This window comes from Mauremys reevesii, linkage group 20 (genome assembly GCF_016161935.1).
Source record: "Mauremys reevesii isolate NIE-2019 linkage group 20, ASM1616193v1, whole genome shotgun sequence".
Taxonomy (NCBI): domain Eukaryota; kingdom Metazoa; phylum Chordata; order Testudines; family Geoemydidae; genus Mauremys; species Mauremys reevesii.
The window spans coordinates 16,348,753-16,369,500 of NC_052642.1; the positions used below are offsets into that span (position 1 = coordinate 16,348,753).

A 20,748-nucleotide genomic window follows, 5' to 3' on the forward strand; every position below is an offset into this window, starting at 1 on the left:
ACAACCATACTGTTTCTTGAGTGGCCAGAAGGATTTCTGATGGGGGAGGACACTTCTTTCCCCATTGTGGGGGAAGGTTGGAGTGATATGATGCTTCTTGCAACACACCTAATCCCCCAGGAAAATAAAAAGATGAAAGAAAAAAGTGATATTTCCCTGTACGGGGATGCAGAGAAGTCTGTTTCAAAAGCCATGGCAAGGAAAAGACAGGCATTTCTCAAGAGCTCAGTGGTCTCGCATCAGATGAAAAGATCATCCTTTTGAAAAAACCAAGTGGAGTGTTGCATAGATATCAGCTTTGCTCAGCAGATTAAGGAAAACTTGCTCATCAGTAACTGATTGCCATGTGCATCTATATTATGTAGATGAAATTAATCAAGGCTAAGGGTTAAAGTTTCCATTTGTTCTTTTTGAGAAATCATCTGGAGTAGTTTGGGAGGGAGGTAAATTGCTTTAAACATTCTCTCTCTCTCCCCCCCTCCCGCCCCTACGAAGCTTTCTTTTCTTGTCAGAATACTGACTAGAATCTTAACACAGTGTTGACACTGGACAGGGTTATTATGAAACAATAGTTGACACAAGCTATTTGATTACTAACTAGTGGTCTACTTAAAATATGTCATCCTGCACTGTACGAGCCACAAACTTTTTTGCAGGGGTTTGTTTGTGTGTGCAGCTTGGGGAAAATATGAACCCTTGAAGAACAGGAGGAGGAGATTTGTTTCCAGTTATATCTGACTCTGTGTTCTGATTTCTTTTCACACTGGCCTCTGACCTATCTGCCCCCAAATAGTTTTTTTCTTTCTATTTATCTTGTTTGCAGGTGTGTGCTTGGAAAAGCACTGGGTTGACAGTGCTGTAAAAGCCCCTCTAACTATTAAACAGGTGCCGGATGGGGTAGTGGTGCTAACCCTAACCTGATAGGACTACCCTCCTCTACTGTAGATGCAGTCACATTTTTTCCTGCCATCTTTCAGCTGCCAGTCAGTGCTATTTGTGATGTGGACACCTGCTGACTAGGAATGGGATTGAGACCTCCCATATATTTTTTGACGAGAACAGCCATTAGCTGTTAACAATGTTTGGTCGGACATGCCCTAGCGGTGAAAGTCCCCAGTCTCTTGTTACCTACTCCCTGAGCCATTAGGTCTTTCCCAAGTGAGCAAAGTGTGAGCGCTTCTGCCTGGCTCTGCAGTGCCCGAGAACTGCTGTTTTGTAGGCAGAAAGCTGCAGCTGTATGCAAATATGTCAACAATCGAAGACGCATATTCAGTTTTGCCTGACGTCTTTGCTCTGAGATTATGGATTTTAATTGGGATGGTTATAACTTTAATCACACAAACATGGGGAACAATTCTTGGTTGAGATTTTTGAATCAACAGAAGCTGGGGAAAACAATGAGGTCACTCAAGCGCCTCGGTATAGATTCCGGAATCTAACTTTAGGCATGCAGGTTGGAAAATCTTGGCCTTTGTGGTTATCATTCAAGAGGTCGCTCCACACTGGGAGCAGATCCTGTGTAAGTTGTCATAGCTCCACTCCTTTCAAATGGGGCTGTGACAATTGACAGCAGCTGAGGATCTGTCCCACTGTGTGTGTGAGCAGAAATTGCTTTTCGCAGTCAAATCCAACTTCGGTACAGAGCCTTTCTCTTTGCTAGCCCTTCTTTACTTTCTAAAGCTCGGACAGATAATAGCTGTGCTCCCTTACAGTATGTTTTGGAAAGCTCCACGGCTCAAGTTTCTCAGCTTGACATATTTTCTCTAGCTCTAGCTGAACGGGCCCTTCCTATGCATACAACTTGTAGATCCTTGCTTCCAAGTCGCCTGTGAACATGTCCTCTATAAACACAGTCCCTGACAAACGTACGCCTTACTGTAGGACAAAGTTTCTGTAGTCGTAGTTTCTTTTCTTGGCAGATCTCATTTCATTGCAGGAGTGCAGTATAATTTAATCACCAACATCAGTAAACCTTGGTAATGGCTAGTCAATGATGCATTCCCACTAAATAGTCTTACAGTATCTTTGATTATGAGGTCTCTGGGGCAGATGGGCGGCTCCAGGCACCAGCATAGCAAGTGCGTGCCTGGGGCGGCAAGCCGCGGGGGGCGACCCGCCGGTCGCTGTGAGGGCAGCAGGCTGGCTTTCGGCGGTGTGCCTGCGGGAGGTCCGCCGGTCCCGCAGCTTCGGTGGCAATTCGGCAGCGGGGACATGGATGGTGCAGCACCGGCGGACCTCCCACAGGCATACTGCTGAATCCGCGTGAGCAGCGGACTGCCTGCAGGCGCGCCGCCTGCCTGCCTGCCGTGCTTGAGGCGGCAAAAAACATAGAGCCGCCTCTGGGGGCAGAGAGCCTTATCTGTGCTCTTTGTTCAAGGTGACATTTAAAAAAAAAAAAAAAAAGGCTCGTTGACAGAGGAGCACGAGTCGTATTATTTTCCAGTGGGACTTGGGCCCCTAAATCTCTTTGGCACTTTTGAAAATCCTACCCATGGTGCCGAGTTGAATTGGAGCTCCAAACGCCTGTTTGTGGTCCTGAGGTGCTACTGCAATAGAAATAAAAATAACTAAATCGAGATTATTTAAATGATAGACTAGGTGAGTGAGGTAATATCTTTTATTGGACCAACTTCTTTTGGTGAGAGAGAGAGAAGCTTTTGAGCTTACAGAGAGCTGCTCTTCTTCTGGTCACTATGTACACTGGAAAGTTTGTCTCTCTCACCAGCAGAAGTTGGGCCACTAAAAGACATTACCTCACCCACCTTGTCTCTCTCAACATCCTGGGACCAACCCGGCTACAACAACACTGCCTACTTAATTTAAATGTTGTCGAACAGTAGCCAGACCTGCTCATGAGCTAAGTTTTCTGCACTTGGTGGAGAATTTAGTTTTATTTAGACCGTATAGTGAAAAGAAGCTAAAGTAACCAGGAAAACTTAAAGTAGATTCTTCCCCCCCGCCCCATCTCCTCAATGCTTCAGTAATTCAGGAAACTGTTTACTAGAATAGGGCACTAGAAAACAGCTGAGAGGGAGATGGTATATACCTAATTCCGGTGTGTTGGGTGAATGGCTCTCTAGAGGACAAGTTCTTACTGGTGAATTTCATTGTAGCCTTTAAAATTCATTGAATTTAATTGACCAGATTCCTCCCCCCACAAAAAAAAACCAAAACAAAAAACTTGACACCCACATTTGGGGGCAGTTTTTCAAGAGAATGGTTCTCCCATTTAGGCACCTATACAAAGTTCTCAATATCCAGCAGCTCCTACTGAGAACAGCGTTGTCATTGACTGACAGCTTTTTGGGGTGACGTTAGCAGAGAGGCGAAGGATGTTTGGGCATGGAGGATGAGTGGCCCTTGTTCTGAGAGCTGATCCCTCTCAAAAAGGGTTACAGTTTGACTCTGGGAGCCATGGGGAAGCCTTCGATGCTAAGGCGACTATTGCTTCCACTGTACCTGTGACTGAATAAAGAACTTGATTTTTTTCACTTGTAGCCACAAAGACTCTGCAGCAGGAACCAAGTTGACAGTTTTGTTTGAGATCCCTAAGGGAGAACAGACTCCAGCTCCCTTGTTGCTCAGTGGAGCTACACCGATTTACTGGCACAAGAATCTGGCCCAGCATGTTTTCATGGCCAAAAGAGCCACTTGATACATAAACTTCACAGTGCTCCGTTTTTGTGACTTGATACTAATCGGACAGGGTAAAATGCACTCCTGTGCGGAGGGCAAGTACAAGCCATGTGCACCATTTAAGTCCCACCTAAAACCTATTCTGAGTGCTTAAGTACATCATAAGTGGCACATAGGCCATGTGCTGACTCTCCGCATAGGAATGAATTTCACCCATTGTGCATAAACTCCAGTGTCTGTTTTATAGCAAATAAAACACAGCTCTAGCTCTCACCGTGAAAAACCATCATTTGCCAACCACCTAGTGATAATGGGGATATGATGCTTTTCTCCTCTATTCTAAGAACAGTAAATAATTGGCAGCTCTTGGTAAACGTTGACTCTTTCATAGAAGCTGTTGTAGTCATTTAAAAAAAAAAAAAAAAAGCCTTTTGGAACTTGTTCGTGGAGTCCCAGAGGCAGCAAACATTGGAGAATTCTTGCCTTTGGTTTGGTATTCTGCTGAAGAGTTCTGGTAATTTAGTTACAAGATCACTTTCCCCATTAGGTGAGTTATTGTTTTTAATCATAGGTTATATGGGTAGCCAGAATGTACAGCACAATGGAGTATGAAATATATTTCAGCGCATATACTAAAGATAATTTTTCCAATTCTAAGCCGATTTAGAAGGCAATAGACACCAAGAGTGATGAAATGTCAAACTGCAATTTAGGTGAGCAAGCTATAATGCTTTTGTTTGTATACACGCACACACATATACACACATGTAGAGAGAAAGATACCCTGAGAAACATTTTAGCTTTATGTCTAATTAGTTCCCTCTGAAGTTAAATTACTTTCCCCAATTTGCGATGCAGATTAAACAGTTTTACACCTTAGTCCTCCAGTCAAGCTCTGTCAAATTGAAATGTCTGGGAAGTGAAGGCTGAATGAATGTCTCATGCACACACTGTTAGCTGAGATTATAAACAACTAACTCCAGAGGCACCCACCTTATAGTAGCTCCATCTAGGTTGCATTTCCCTAGTTTGTTCATGAGAAGGTCATGCGAGACAGTATCAAAAGCTTTACTTAAGTCAAGATATACCACATCTATCGCTTCTCCCCTATCCACAAAGCTTGTTACCCTGTCAAAGAAAGATATCAGGTTGGTTTGACACAATTTGTTTTTGACAAATTCATGCTGACTGTTACTTATTATCTTCTAGATGTTTGCAAATTGATTGCTTAATTATTTGTTCCATTATCTTTCTGGGTAGAGAAGTTAGACTGACTGGTCTGTAATTCCCTGGGTTGTCCTTATTTCCCTTTTTATAGGTGGGCACTAGATTTTCCCTTTTCCAGTCCTCTGGAATCTCTCCCGTCTTCCATGACTTTTAAAAGATAATCTCTGTCCCTGATGCCATGTACTTCTATATAGGTGATTTTTACTCCTAAAAGAACCACATCTGTTGGGTGACCCCCAACTTCAACACACTTTTTACTTCTTAGAGGGATGTTTTTAAAAAATGTAATGGCACACTCAAAATTACCTCCTCATCACTGAGGGGGAAATGTACAGTTTACCTGTGTGAAGTTTTAATAGTCCGTGCTTCCCAAAACAAGAAAGATTCAACAAGAAAAGCTGTATGAAAATAACAGTAAGAAAACAATCTTTTTAAAACCCTGACCGTAAATTCTTCTAATAGGTAACCTCCTATTTGACCTTTTCTTCTTTGAAAATGTGAATAGATACTGTACTTTGAGACTCAGAAATGCTTTGACTGTTGCAAAGTCCCTAATTACTTTAAATGCCATTTATTTTTAAAAAATCACTGGATCAAGTTATCAAATAATTCTAGTGGAAAAACAACAAACCTAGGATTAGCACTGATAAATTACAAATATTCAAGGAAATTAAGTGGGGGGGCTGGCTCTTCCAAACTGGAAACTCTGTAAACTTGCACCATTACTATGCGAATGGTGACACTTCACTTCTATCCCACATCATGTATTGTTGATATGACAGATGATTGAATAGGACAGGCATTTAATCTTTGACTGACTCTTTAGACTATTGTTTAAGCCAGGAATTACCCAATATGGCTAAAAACAATCTGATTATAATCCAACCTCTGCAAAATTGGCATGAAGTCAGAAAACTCCTCTCTCTAAAACCACGTTTCACTACCAGGACAGGACTCGCTCAATTTCAGCCTGCCAAGGCAAATACATTTTTCAAAACGTGGGCCCATAAAGGGATTATAACCTTAAATGACTCTCCTCAGTAACAGTGTCATGTGCTTTGATTAACTGCGGCAACAACATAGTATAGGAACAAAACAATTTAGCAGGTACTTAAAATTAACAGACTTCATAACCAAAGTTGCATCCCTCTCTCTGATATCATTTCCTGCAATAGCCACAGAGACACACCTTCAATGTACAAACAGACGTAAGCATTTTATTTCCAAACCGTACATAATCCTCCAGAATACGGTGGATGAGAAATTTAGAACAAAGACATGGATTCAGAAAGAGTGGAGGCTGAGTGCTACCATTCATAAACATTAATTTGCAATGGATTCACACAGTCTTCTTACCCAGACCATCATTCCTCTACCATTTAAAAAAAAAATTGGTTAAAAAAATTATTTCCCTGGCAAAATTTTGTTTGGATGAAAAATTTAATTCAAATATTGAAATTAGAGATATTTTGAAATTTTAAATAAGAAATTTAAGTGCTGTTCTTAAAGATTTTCTCTGCTCTTCATTGTCTCTACATTGAAATTACTCCTGAGCAACAATGGCAATTTTCTTCCCCAAATGGTGCTGGTTTTATATGGGGAAAAAAATTACATAAAATTTAAAAACCAACAAATACCAAAACCAGACGCACTCACCCGTTCATCCTCTTCTCTGCTGCCTACAACCACTGAGCTGTCAAGTCATCTTCCCACCCTTACTGCCACCACCAGCCCTTTGTTTCTTCTGATGTACTCTTAGATTTTGACTGTAATACTTCCATTAATGGAATATTTCTGTGAACTCTGTTACAAAATTGCATTGTAAAAGATTGTGTTCGATATCCTTCCTGTGAGTAGGGTGGTGAGGGTAGCTGGCTTCCATGTTGCACTTGGAATAAGGTGATAATTTTGGGGTTCTTGGTCAACGCTTTTGGTTTCAGTTCTCTGGATAATCTCTGCTACTTGGATTTATTTTATCCCAGTGAAGCCTAGCCTCAGAACTCATCTGTCTGGCTAATGAGAGAGAGTTTACTGGTTAGAGCCTGAGTCCTAGGCTTTGTCTGTAATTGGGATTAGTCCCAATTCACCCATCCAATGGCTGGAAGCCAGTGAAGCTGAAAATTACACTGGTTAAACCTTCATATGCTTGAAATTGGGGTAGGCTCCCCCATTGCAAATCACAACTATCCTTGTCTGCCCCAGCTACATAAATTGCTGGCCACCAATCCCACGTCTAGACAAGGCTTGAGAATCAGGACTCTTGGGTTACATTCCCACTCTGTTTACTTGCTGTATGACCTCAGGAAGTCCCTTATCTCGCTGTGGTTGTGAGTTTTCATTACTTTATGTCTGCAAAGCACTTTGAGGTCATTATCTGAAAAATGCTGCCCTTCAAACCATTATGTCTGTTACAACCACATGCTATCAGTCATTCACATTCGTGGAGTAATTCATAGTCCTAGGCAGAGCAGGTAGAAAGGTGAAATAATAAATTGTACACAGTTTGGAGGAGTGGTTATAGCTTTTTTTTTTTTCCCCTCCTTTTCTTTTCTTTCCTTTTCCTTTTTCCTTTCTTTTTTTCTGTAGGACAAAAGAAAAATAAATTCCTTGGGGGCCCTCTTTCGGAGGGGAGGGGGAAGAGTTAAAAAAGCATAGACATAAGATGGTTGAAATCCACAGACATCAGGCCCATATTTGCTGCTGGAGGGGATGGGGGATGGAATGGGTAGCCCAGTCCTCCCCACCAACCACAATAGAAATGGTCATCATCCGTGTGCCCCTTAAGCTGTAGGTGGGTGAAGTCCTCTGACACAATGTCGTTGTCCTGCCCATAGTTGGTTTAATATTTGATGAGATTGGCGTTGATGGGTACATCCGTCTCTGAGACAGCTGACTGGGGCCACGACAGAGTGAATTGCTCTGGAGGCTTAAGGTGCATTAGCATGAAGGGAAGCGCCACAGGTACATCCTCACCCTGACACAGAACCAGCTTTACCTTCACACGGTACAAGATTAGGACCCCCGGTACCTCCTTATTGGCCCCTTCCTTGACTATGGTGCTGGAGGCCAGGGTGGTGTGTTTGAGTTTCCCATCCAGTGCCAAGCCCCACTTCTCATGGTGGTTGTCAGCAGGAATGTTGGGGTGTAGATCTTGCAGAAGATGGAGCTGGGATACACCTGCTCATCATGTCCAGTCTTGGCCACAGGACATTTTCTGCTGGATGGTGCCACACTGAGATCTTGATCTTCTTGATGCTCTTACTTGAGTTGTTGGTGTTCTGGACATTCACACTGACTGGCTCCCTGGGGTGGCTTGTGGCATGGGTAGAAGAAAGACAAAGAAATCTCGTATTTAAGCATGTCAGGGTTGGAAGAATTGCTAAGGCAACAAATTACTTGTATTCATTCGCTGAGGGGAACATGTATCACAAAGCAATTGAACTGTCTTTTCAGGAAAACATAGATTGCAAAAGCAGACTTAATTTTGTGCTGCTTTTCTACCAAAGAGCTGCTTTCTGAAACCACTTCCCACCTTGCAACATGTGTCTGGGCATTAAAATGTTGTGCATTTGCTTGTCATTACAAATACTTTGAATGAATCTATTGAAACAGTATTTATTTTTTTATTTATTTATTTTACCCTTCTGTCTTGCTTCCAAAAGAAGTAGCTTTTTTCTTTCTTTCTTGGTTGAATCTAAAGAATTATGATGATTTCAAATATTACTTAGAATAATTGCCTTCCTCCCTCTTTTGTATGACACCAGAGCCTTGGCTGAATCTTAAATCAAATGCAACAGGCAAGAGGGCTCTTCACAGCCTGGCAAAATCCTTTAGTTGCAAGTCGGCTTCAGCCAATTCTTATTTGTAAATGACAATTTTCTACAGGAAAATATATCCTTGGACATCAGTTGTAGAATCCCAGATTGCAGAGAGGAAAGGAATAATTGAATTCTGATACCCCTCCCCACACTCTTCCCCCCACCCCCAATAAATAAATTAAACATGGTTGTGGTGACAGTTTGGGGAAGTATCTAGAGTACATTTTGATAGCATTGGAAATTGGAGTGATGTTTACTTTTTTCTGTACTCCAGGTTTTTTGTTCAGAGTCTGACCTTGGTAGAGGTGGAAGGCTTAGTCTTTAGTCATCCAATGGAGCCAACTGGGCAGATTTCGGTTTTGGAAGCATCATTGATTCCAATGGGATCTGATTTGCAAGACAGCGCCTTGTGTTTGTAACACCGTTTGATCGTCGTTATGACCAAGCATAACTTTAATACTACTTGTATACACGCCTAACGTGGCTGGAATCTATGTCGGAAGCCTTGTTGCTCAGACAGTAGTTGCAGCTCCAAGGTTACGGCTGTGTCAATTATAATTGGACGTGGTTTTGATGTGGGCAAGGCAGTATCAAAGCAAAGGTACTGTGTGGAGACAGCATTTCTCCCCCGCTACACTTTAAGCATAGAGAGATTATCTACTTTACTAGAGGCCTGTTGGCTAAAATCCAACCTGGTTTCTCTTGTAGGCATGGTTAACTTTGAAAGCACACACCTGAGTGTGTGGCTTTTTTATTGGGAGCAGGGAACAAGTAAATGGAATCTAATTATCCCACACTTTTATAACGTGGAAGGCTCTGAGGGTTTGTCTGCATGTGAAAATTAATCTGGAATAAGGTAAAGAGCATGTTAAATCCAGATTAAACTAATTCAGAGGGCAGCACTCTTAATCTGGAATAAGTGTCCATTTATGGAGTTAATCAATAATAGCTGTTCCACAGTCCCTGTAGTAAATTCTGTAGCCATTTATATCAGTCAGTTAGAGTAGTGTACCAATATCTGGAATTTAAGGCAGTCCTAAGTAGAATGGCTCAGTAACTGAGGTTCTTGTCTTGATTGGAGTTTACAAACTATATTTTATAGCAAGAGTCTTCTGGTCCTTCTTTGTGTGCACACACAAGCCAGTGGCTTTTTTATTTTTTTGTTAGCCATCTTTTGGAATGTTTGTCTTTATGCTGGAGGGATCATGATTAAGGCTTCCAGAGTGCTGTCTAGGAAACTGTTAACTTGTAGGCATCAAAGGAGCATCTGACGCTTCAGCTATTTGGGGCATCCTGGTTGGTTTGAAGCAGGATTGATTGTGCTTTTCTTTGTGTATGTCCTTAGGACCTTAAGAGTTTGTAATACTGGATCAAACCTAGTTTGGGATCCTGTTTTAGCTCAAGGCTAGTACTTGATGCCTCAAATGAAGAGAAAGTTCCTGTGTGTTTTTGCTGTAAGGAATGGAGGGATTCCTTTCCGACTCCTTGTAGATTTACAGCAAGGAACATGAGATTCAATTTTGCTTGCCTTCGGCCTTGTCTGTATTGGAGACTTGACCCAGTTTCGGTTAGTGGTTATTATTCTTGCTTGAAACTAGACTAAGCTCCACCAACACAAATAATGGCTTTGCCAGTCTATATTAGCGGATTTGCACTGTTGTAGCTATCCTCTTGGCTGGTCAGTCAGGCCAAATCCTCTGTGTAGACAAGGCACTAATTTGCATAATTGTAAACTTTGCCTATTGTCATAAAATATATCTGGCCCTTTTAAAAAATAAATCCAGCCCCTGCATTTCAGTTGAATAGTTGCAGAAATGAATTACCCAGGCTGACTATCCATGCTGCTATTTCCTTTTATTGGTTCTAAATTTACCAGCCATTAATTTAACAGACTCCTTGTTCTCGGGTTATGGGGCAAAGTAAAAAGGAGTGAGTGATGCATTTTTCACTGTATCCTTTGTAAGCTAGAATGCCTCTGTCAAGCCCATTCTGTGTCTGATGGAACACATAAAATCAGGTTCTTTTATACGTGGCATTTCTATGTACCCATTTTAGCTGTGCTTTCAGTTAGTAAACAGCCATAAACTTTCAAAGTGTATGTTGGGTCTGATACTATCTGCTAGTTCTTTTCACCAGCATTAGGGATCTTTTTCTGTATTGTCTGTCTTACTTTTCATTCCCACTCCAAAATAGCTAGGCCATACAGAAGAAAGTGGCATTAAAGTGCAGAAGGTAGCAGCTTTCTTACTGTTTGGGATCATATGACATTAGTGCTCCTGATGTGCATTGGCTGCCTGTTGGTGGACTTTAAAGTTTTGATTCTGCCCTATAAAGCCCTAAATGGCCTGGGAGTGACTTATGTGACAGTCCACCTCTTTTCCCAGGCCATACTGCTATAGCTGCTGTTAGCAGGGGCTAGGGTGACCAGATGTCCTCCTAAAATCAAGCATGTCCCGATATTTAATCCTTTGTCCCATGTCCCCAATCAATGTATGATCGGGACGCCATTTGTCCTGATATTCAGGTAAGGAGGCGAGCAGGAGGGAGGCGCCAACTCCGTGGGTGCAACAGGGTTGAAAAATTGCAGCCAAGCTCCCACCACCTCGCCTCCTTCTCTCCCCCCCCCCCCCCCACCCACCCCCCCTCCTTCCCCCTTCCCTCTTCTGCTTCCCTAACATGGGGGGGTGGTGGGGGGGGGGGGGGGGGGGACCAGACCACCAAGCACCCAGCAGAGGGGGGGGGAGTGGGGTGAGGGGTGGAGGGGGGGTGAGAGGAGGCAGAGCAGGGGGAGGGCAGGGAGGTGGGGAGGGGGGGGACTGAGGAGGGAGGCAAGGAGAGCAGGGGGCGGGGAGGGGGGGGGAGGGGGGGGCGGGGGGGTGGGGGGGGGGGTGAGGAGAGGAGGGGGGGAGGAGAGGCAGAGGAGGGCGAGGAGGGGGGGGGGGGGGGGGGGGCTGGGGGCGGCGGGTGCCCGCACCCCCATGTTGTCCCATTGTGATCTGATAGGGCGGCAGGGGATTGGATCTCAGGTGTTACAAAAGAGGAGCTGCTGGCAGGGCATTCTCTGTGAGGGCTCCAGGACTCTGGAATGTGCTCTCCACCTCTGATTAGAAATAGTCCAAATTTGATGACCTTCTGGGCATGCTGAAAAAGACACTTGTTCTACACCAGAGGTTCTCAACCTCTTTCTTTCTGAGGCCCCCTCAACATGCTATAAAAACTCCACGGCCCGCCTGTGCCACAATAACTGATTTTCTGCATATAAAAGCTATGGCTGGTGTTAGGGGGTAGCAAGCAGGGCAGTTGCCTGGGGCCTCATGCCATAGGGGCTCCCACCAGCTACATTGCTCAGGCTTTGGCTTCAGCCCCAGGTGGCAGGGCTCAGTGCTCCAGACTTCAACCCCATGTGGTGGGGCTTCAGCTTTCTATCCTGGGCACCAGTGAGGCTAATGCTGGTCTGGCTTGGTGGCTCCCCCCCCGAAGCCTGCTCATGGCCCCCTGGTTAAGAACCACTGGTCTACAGGCTTTTGGAGAGGGCGTGCTTCTTAGACGGTGAAGAGGCGAAAAGACATTTCTGTAGGTGGCTGCCTGAGCTCCTGCTGAATTGATTATTTAATGCGGCTGGGATTTAAATGCATTGGTAATGCATGTTAGGGTGGCGAGGCGTCTTTTTAGTTATTCTAAAATCTAAATGAAGTGGGCAATTTCCTTTTAATCTGATCCAGGGACAGTAATAACACAGTTTTAACGGTGAGTAGAATTGGCAGGTGTCTGGCAAGCCCGGTTGAAAAGGGACCACTGACCGGGCTGCTAAAAGTCCAGTCGGCGGCGCAGCAGGCCTAAGGCAGGCTCCCTGCGTGCCCTGGCTCCACACAGCTCCTGGAAGCTGCCCGCATGTACGGCTCCTAGGCGTAGGGACGGCCACTGAGGCTCCGCATGCTGCTGCTGCTGCCCCCGCTCCGAACACTGGCTCCGCAGCTCCCGCTGGCCCCTCTGCCTAGGAGCTTGACATGCCGGACACTTCTGGGAGGTGCCTGCCCTCACCCCCTGCCCCAGCCCACTTAAAGTGAATGTGCGTTGGGGGGAGAGATGGGGGATAGGGTGAGCGGGGGTCAGGACCTCGGAGAAAGGACAGAGCCAGTGTGTTCAGTTTTTTGCAATTAGAAAGTTGGCAACCCTAGTGGTGAGGGTAATTAACCATTGGAGCAACTGGCCAAGGGCTGTAAAGGCTTCTCCATCCCTGGCAATTTTTAAATCCAGATATGCTGTATTTCAAACAGGAATTAATTCAGGGGAAATCCTATGGCTTGTGTTATACAGGAGGTGAGACTCACTAGAGAATCACAGTGGTCCCTTTTGGCCTTGGCATCTATGAATCCCTTAAGTGCAGTATAATCACTGATCATCTGCTTGTGTCTTTTTGAAACTACAGCTAGTAGGCACAGGAAATTTGATCTTATACTGTAACTTTTTTCAGTTATCTTTGCATTGAGAACCACAATAAAAACATTTATTAAAAAAAAATCTGAGGGGACGAGGACAGTATTATTGAATGCCTATACCCAGCCTCCCCTCAAACAAAACAAAACAAAAAATACCAAATATAATTGAATAGATTCTGAATTGCTTTTGTGAAGAAATATTCTCATTAACTTGGTTAGGGATGGCATTTGAAAAAAATTTCTTTTTTCACATAATGTTTTGAATAATCTGGTTAAACTGTATGCTTGTTTTGTAATTTCTTACAGATGGTCACAAGAACAAAGAAAATATTTGTAGGTGGATTATCTGCTAATACAGTAGTGGAAGATGTAAAGCAATACTTCGAACAGTTTGGCAAGGTGAGTGCCAGCACAAGTCAACACTGCATAGTTTGAATTCCTTCTCTTTTTTTAAGTATATTTTGAAAAACTGCAGCAAGAGTTGCAATCAAATGTGAAGCTAACTTTTGCCTTTAGGTACATTTATTGAAATCAGCCTAGTATTTCCTTTTGTATTTATAAAGCATATATTTAAAGAAAAACAACCAGTTTTACTGTTGACAGCTTTGTTTCTTTAATAAAAGTTAGTAACTAAATCCATTAAAAGTTGCATGTGTGTATCTCAGGGAAAAATGTGGGGCTTGGATAAGTGATGATATTATAATTCATACATCATAAAATCAGCCTTCTATTTAACAGAAATTTCAGTGGTAAAAGAGGTGTGTGTGTGAGATCCAGAGAGTTCATGTGGAGTCATTAAATTATGACCATAGCTGATAACAGAGCCTTAGGAATAACAGAAGTCCTGTGTGTAACACCAGAATGTCTATTTGATTTTCTTTTAAAAAAGTTCCCTGAGCAAGGTCCTTTTTGGACGTTGTTGCAGAAACATCCTGTGAAGTGACACAGGACCAGTGAAGAAGACCTGAAACTACCAGAATGTTAGAAGGGGATATTTTCAAGAAAGGAACAAATATAGGCTCAATCTTGTAACTGGATCTTTGCAGACAGGCCTGTATGCTAGCATGGTGTCCCACTGACTCTAGACGAAAAGGCTTCTGTGTCCACAAGGATTCTGTTTCAGGATTGGGGCTCTGTGGGGAACCAGAGAAAGCTGTTGTAGAGCAGTTGGATCCCTGAGACTTTCTGAACAGATTATTTCAAGTCCAAAGTGACGATGACTCCAACCACTCAAAAAGCAGCTTGGTGAGTCTGCAATGCCATCTTTGTCTCTAAAGGACCCCTGTCAACTTAATAATCACACCTCTGTCTGAAATTATTTTTACCTGCAACTGCTACAGTATCATTTAAGGTTATGAAAACTCTGATCAGAGAGAATATTTTTCTCTTTCCCCCCATTTTGTTTGCTGTGCTTTGCACATAGTCATTTTCACTTCTGGCACAATCCAGGCATTCTGTTCCCCTTTTTGTCTGCGTGGATCAATCACACAGCAATGCAGGAGGAGGCAGGTTAAATTTAAATTAGGGAAACGTGATTGTAAAACCACAAAAGGTGTCAGCAGGATTCAGGGGCAGGTGCAATACTTGGAAAGACTTTTAACTTTTTTTTCTTAATTGATTAGGTTTCAAGTTGATTGTCCTCTTAAGACGTGGCCTACAAAAGAAGGCAAGACCCTCCCAAAATACATTGTTTTGCAGGAGGCTCCCAAGTCAGAAGCAATGTGACGAGGTTATGCAATGGCAAGTTTATGCAATGTGCTTTGGGATATTCCAGTTTTAATTCTTCCAAACCTGCCACTGAAATAAAACCAAAGCAGTTTCACTTGAAAACCTAATGGTCCAATTAAGTCATGCAAACTTTAGGATTCTCTAGCTTCCAGAAAGTTACTGTCCGCTGCAAAGTTTGGGTGACCCTGCTCTAAAGGATTTACAGTTTTCTGTCCCCTTATTAAGCCAGCATAGCATTCCCTTGTTATCCATTAGCATTAAGCAAAGGTCTTCTGACCATGATTCTTGATTGGTGCAAGAAATCCATTTGGGAGACCTTGGGTGCCATCTCGCTGAAAACTCTTTCAGACACTTTAAACAAGTTACTCTTGAATTTGCTCTTAAAAGCAGCAGGTGAGGTAGGCAAAGCAGAATGTGTTTCACTAGTCATCTTTTGTCTCCTTATCTCTCTTGCTCTGAAATTAACTACTGTGCCTAAACCCCACCTCATTCTATTCCTTTTGGTTAGGTCCTAAATGACTTGGGACCTTCCTATCCAACAGATGGCATCTCTCGCCATGTCACACTGCAGAATCTGCAATCAACAGAGGCATTTGAGCTAGATCCAACCTTGATTTTCTAGGGAGGGGTCTGATTGTTTATTCTCTCTGGGGGACCCTCCACTTTGGAACCAGCTCCCTCCTGCTCAAGAAAATATTTCTGGTCTTTTGGTATTCAGGGTAGGCTGCATGGTGCATTTCTTTGTTCAGACAGCTGTGAAGGGATAAGATCTGTGCAAGGGAGAAGGGTTTTGTGATGCATGGGGGGGGCTGCATTCTGGTCAGGACAGAAGGACCATTTCATTTTTTTGTTGCTATAAATAACTTGTTGCAGAAGGGCCTAGAGCTTCAGAGAGCTGCCCCTTTTGAATTTTTTTATTTTAATCAGTCCAAAATACGTTGGGAAGAACTTGTTGCTATTAATCCATCACCATATGATGGCCTTTGAATGCTAGTGCATGCAGTGACTACCATAATTCATTGGGAATTCTTGCACCATTGTTATTCTTTACTTGTAAACCAATTGCTCCAACAGGTTGCATTCTGCAATACCCTTAGCAATGGTCTGGGAAACAGCCTAGAAAGTGTTTTGAGCTGTTTTCTATTGGCCTGGTAGGGTGAGGTGATCTTTAAGAGACGGGGAAAAAAATGGACTTCCATTGCCACGTTGTCTCAGGCCTCCAGCTATTGACTGGCACTAAAGCCCTGATAGTCCACATGACTGAATTCCCAGATTTTGTTGGCAATCATTGATGATTTGGTTGTAGACTTGCAGGAGGACACATCAGGTTCCCCAGAGCAGAGCAGCTCTGTTTCTGTTGGACGTTTTTAAATAGCCTCCGAGAGCCTCGGCCTCACGTTAGTTTGTTGAGGGCAGAGGAGTGGTGCTTATAAATTGTTCCTATGCTGGATTGCTAGTTGCTTTGCAAACCATTCATTTTATTTTCAATAATAATCTTCGATTCCGGCAGGATGTTTACAGCCCACTGAGCCTTTTATTAAAGGATTACATGAGCTTTTGGATGCTACTTTTGTAGTCATTATTAAAACGGCAGAACTCCTCTAACCTGTATTTTTTGAAGTTAATAATAGTTTTGATGTATGTGCTTTGCATATTGCCTGAGTGCACCCTTAATATAGTCTTTTAATTTTGCCATCTGGTAGTTTCATGCTTGCAGTTGCTGAGTCTCTGAGAATGCAGACTGCTAGGCCAAGGTTTTAAAAGGGACTAGTGATTCTGGTTGCTTCAAAATATGGATGCCTGACTAGAGAGAACTTTAAGAGGGGGCTGACTTTTAGAAGGTGCTCGGTACTTCATGAAAATTGGGTCCTTTTGAAGTGTCTCAAGTTGGGGACCCAAAAATGGAGGCACCCAAAATCATGAGTCTCATCTAAAAGCTTTTGCTCCGGCCTTCAACAACGAGCATCTTTGAATCAGGACTGAGACCAAATAGAGTCATGTACCATTGAAGTGACACAGCTGTATGAGTGCAATAATGCGAGGCAGTGTTTCCTAGTGGCAAGAGCACTGGGGCTTGGGAGATCTGTATTCTAGTCTACTGATGAAAAATAAAAGAGCTAGGTATTACTATTATAGAATACAACAATGTTATTTGTTAACTGGCTCTTCTCTAGTTCTGGTCATTCTAGTCCAAATACCTTCCCAACCTTTACCCTCACAGCACACCTGTGAGGTAGGAAAATCCTACCTTCATTTTACAGATGAGGAACTTGGGCAAAGAGAGGTTAAGTGGTTTATGCAACGTCCACAGGAGGTCTGTTGCAGAGCTGGGAATTGAACCTGGATCTCCTCCTCCTTCTCAGTCCAGTATGCTAACTGTAAGAGCATGCAGCTTGGAGAAAAGACCCCTGAGTTTTAGTCTCGATTCCACTGTGACTTGCTGCATGACCTTGGTGAGACATTTATGCTTAAGTTTACTCATTTGTACATGAGGTAGTATAAAAATGCTAACCTCTCAGAGGTAGTCTGTGTTTCAGATTTGCGGTTATCTGGTGATGTTGTCTGAGGACCTGATTCTGAGTGGTGTTGAGCACCTGTAACACCAATGTGTGTCAGTGCTGGTGGGTGTTCAGCACACTTGACATTAAGACCTAGTAATGTGATATAACAGTGGACTGGCATGTGAGACCTGGGATCTGCCCTTGGCGCTGCCACTGATAATGGTGTGTGACCTTGGGCAAGTTGATTTCCATCTCTGTGCCTATTTCCCTCCTACCTTTCACGATCTAACTAGACAAATTCTGCAGGGCAGGGACTCTCTCTTACAATGTGTTCGTACACTGCCTAGCACAATGGAGCCTTAATCTCACTTGTAGTTTAATACAAATAATATTTCATGATGGATCATCAGCGTGGCTGCAGGGATTGGAATTACTGAGCACTTTCTTTACTTCTCAGAGACAACAACAAAAAAAAAGGCCTTATATAATGGACATTCTTGAGACGCCTCCTGTGTTTGATAAGAACAGCTCCAGCTGCTTCCTTTTTCTTCGAAATATTTGATATATTTATTGGGGTGGAAAAAAATACTAACCAGTGATGTGGTTCTAGAAATCTTGTTTTTGCTTGTTGCAGAGAGAAGCTTAACAGGCGAGTGGCCGGTTCCATAACTCCAGATAGCTCTTGAAATACACCTTGGGGATAAGATGGCTACCAGATTGTGGGCCAAACTGATTGGGTATCATTCATTAGTGTAAATATAGCTGGTAGGAAGGGGCCTACTGTGTTTTATTTGAAACCACTTCATCCTCCCATTTCAGTGAGAGAAACTTACAAGTAAAAGAAGCAAAAACTGCAGTTATTTTAGATTCCTCTGCTTTTACTATGACGCAAACGTTTGCCAGGTAGCACCACTGCGTATTTGCAGTTCTAACTCTTGTGATTTTTATCACAAGTCTCCTGATGTTTGCTGCTTTCCTTAAAGAATCTTTCATTTAACAAATAAGGGAAGTTTTAGCCCTTGTAGTTGCAGAGGAAAGCTGGAAAATATAACTGGACTGTGCCCCAAAGGCTCAGAAATGAGAGAGAAAAAGAACACAACATTTATTATTTTAAAAAATCTCATGATTTGGTGGGAGGAGGGCAACTCACGATTTTTGGACGCTTGGGTAGGTAATAATGAATACGTGAGCAGAAGCTTTTATAAACTTAGTGGGCTTTGTCACAAAAAGTCTGGCTTGTCTCAAGAATGGGACAAGCTCAGGGCTAGATACCGAATAGATCAGTCTTTTTGGGGGTAAATGAGAGAGCACAGTTTGAGTGGTGGGGGTGGCAGTTGGTGGTGGTTTTATGGCAGTAACTAGAGTTGAGTCCTCATTGTGCTATAAGCACTGTACAAAGGCACAAGAGCGCGCGTCTGCTGTGAGGAGTTTATGATCTAAATAGACAATATAGACAAAGCATGGGATGGGTAACAGAGGCCGAGAGAGAAGCAATTTGCCCAAGATCATATAGCAGGTGAGTGGCAGAGACAGGGATAGAACTCTGGGGTGAGATCCTCACTTCTGCTCTGACCTCTGTACAAAAAGCACTTGGAGATCTACTGATGAAAAGCACTATATAGGACAGGGGTCATCAGGACAAATTATTTGGTGGCCTCAGAGTGTGGCGACCAACTCTTGCTGGAGGCCGCACTCATGCTTTTTCCTAAAATACTTTATTTGCTTTTCCTAAACATAATTAACATGCACAAATACACATCCAAATCATTGTAATTTATTTATTGCTAGCCAGTAAGTCTGCTGTGAAAAGTGATACATTTGAGAAACACTGATATGGGAGCTAGGTATTATGTGTCATTATGACACTGGATAAAAGGGCCAGATCTGAGAGACGTGGCTCTGAAAGATATCCCTGGATCTGGAGGATTCCCCAAGGAAAGGAACTGAGGAAGAGAGCACTCAAAGCTTTCTTCTAAGGACCCCTCTTGCAAGCCCTGGCATGGGGGATGTGCCAGAAGAGGGGATGGGTAGGTGTGTTAGGGGAAGGGTCGTGGCTTGCTTCACTGCAGCCCATAGTCAGCTGAGGATAGGCTGCTGTCATTGAGACAAACCCCTGGGGTGGTTTATGTCAGGACTGCCCATGGAGCAGCCCAGAATTCGGATGATGCAAGAGTGGCTTAAAGCTACTTTAACCTTCCACTGCTCCCTCCTTGTTTTCAGTCCAGCGCCTTACACACTAGTGTATGCAGTGGTTCTTTGTGTTGAGCGGGATCCTAATATGCTCTTCTGGGTCGAACTGAACAGAGTCAGTTGTGTCCACTGAAGATAGGGTTGAGAGTCCAAATACTATTTTGTGGATAAGTGAAAAATGTAATACACTTTTTAAAAAAGACACTGTAAGATCGGTTTTGGCCTCCACGTTAGATGCTTTAATTACACCTAAGCCTGATAGGATTGTTCCTGTGATCTTTAAAAATTCCAGTAAAAGCAGTTTAAAACACTTTAAAAATAAATATCCATTGCCCTGCAGTGCTTACAACCCAGAGACTGCAGCATTGTCCGGAGGATCCAGAGGCAAAAGTGAAAAGCTGCCCAGGAACAAAATGTATTAATTTATTTAAGCCAGAATGTCCTAAAGGGGGTTAAAAAAATTAAAGTGAAGTCCAATTTCTGCCATTCCATTTCCTCCCTGTGTTGCCACCGCGTCTCTCCAGCGCAAAAGAATGCTATTGGAATTTTAATCCAAATCAATGCTGTAATCCCTGAGCTGAAATTCTGCTCTCGCTCACTCTCTGTCTCTCTCTCTGAGCACATTTGCCTGAGCTTAGAAACGGGTCCAAATTATTTACATTTTAGTTGATAATTAAACTGTTATACTTTTCTTAAATAAATAAAACCATGCTATTTGCTAATGGATTCTAGCCTATATTTTCCTTCACTGTCCTGTGATTAGGATGTATCCGAGCGTTTAAGACTCCAGTATCATTTCAAAAAAGAAAAAGCAATAGCCTCTTAAAGGATTTTGACTAGAAGAAGGAAGCCCCTAAAAGTTAATGAATTACACTTCTCCCAGGACATGCATGTTGTGCACCTTTTAAGCTGTAAGCTACTGATGATAAGGGACTTCTTATGGTTCAGCTTTTTATTAGGTAATGCTTGCTTTATAGAACTCCTGTGAAAGTAAAGTAGTCCTTATTTTGAGACTTGCAATTATACTTCACATGGTGAACTGTGTAATTAGTTTGGAAGACTTATGCTTAGTCATTGGTTTATCCTAATCGGCTTTGGCTTTTCCCAACAACAAAGTGAGCTTATTTTGCTAAGCTGAAACAACTCTGCTCCCTTTGTTCCTGTCTTTTATTGTCTCATTCCTTTCATTCTGTTTTACTGCCAAAGTTT

At 42.9% G+C, this 20,748-nt stretch overlaps 1 protein-coding gene and 1 pseudogene across 18 annotated transcripts in view; one reads left to right on the forward strand and one right to left on the reverse strand.

The window, feature by feature from the left end:
• MSI2 (musashi RNA binding protein 2) overlaps positions 1-20,748 on the forward strand; it is a 388,181-nt gene that overhangs the window by 106,196 nt on the left and 261,237 nt on the right. For all 18 annotated transcript variants that reach the window (XM_039508152.1, XM_039508154.1, XM_039508155.1 and 15 more), the window contains one exon: positions 13,427-13,519. In XM_039508152.1, coding sequence (XP_039364086.1) covers positions 13,427-13,519 — 93 coding nt within the window. The remainder of the gene's footprint in view (positions 1-13,426; positions 13,520-20,748) is intronic.
• Positions 7,505-9,393, reverse strand: LOC120387298 (annotated as a pseudogene).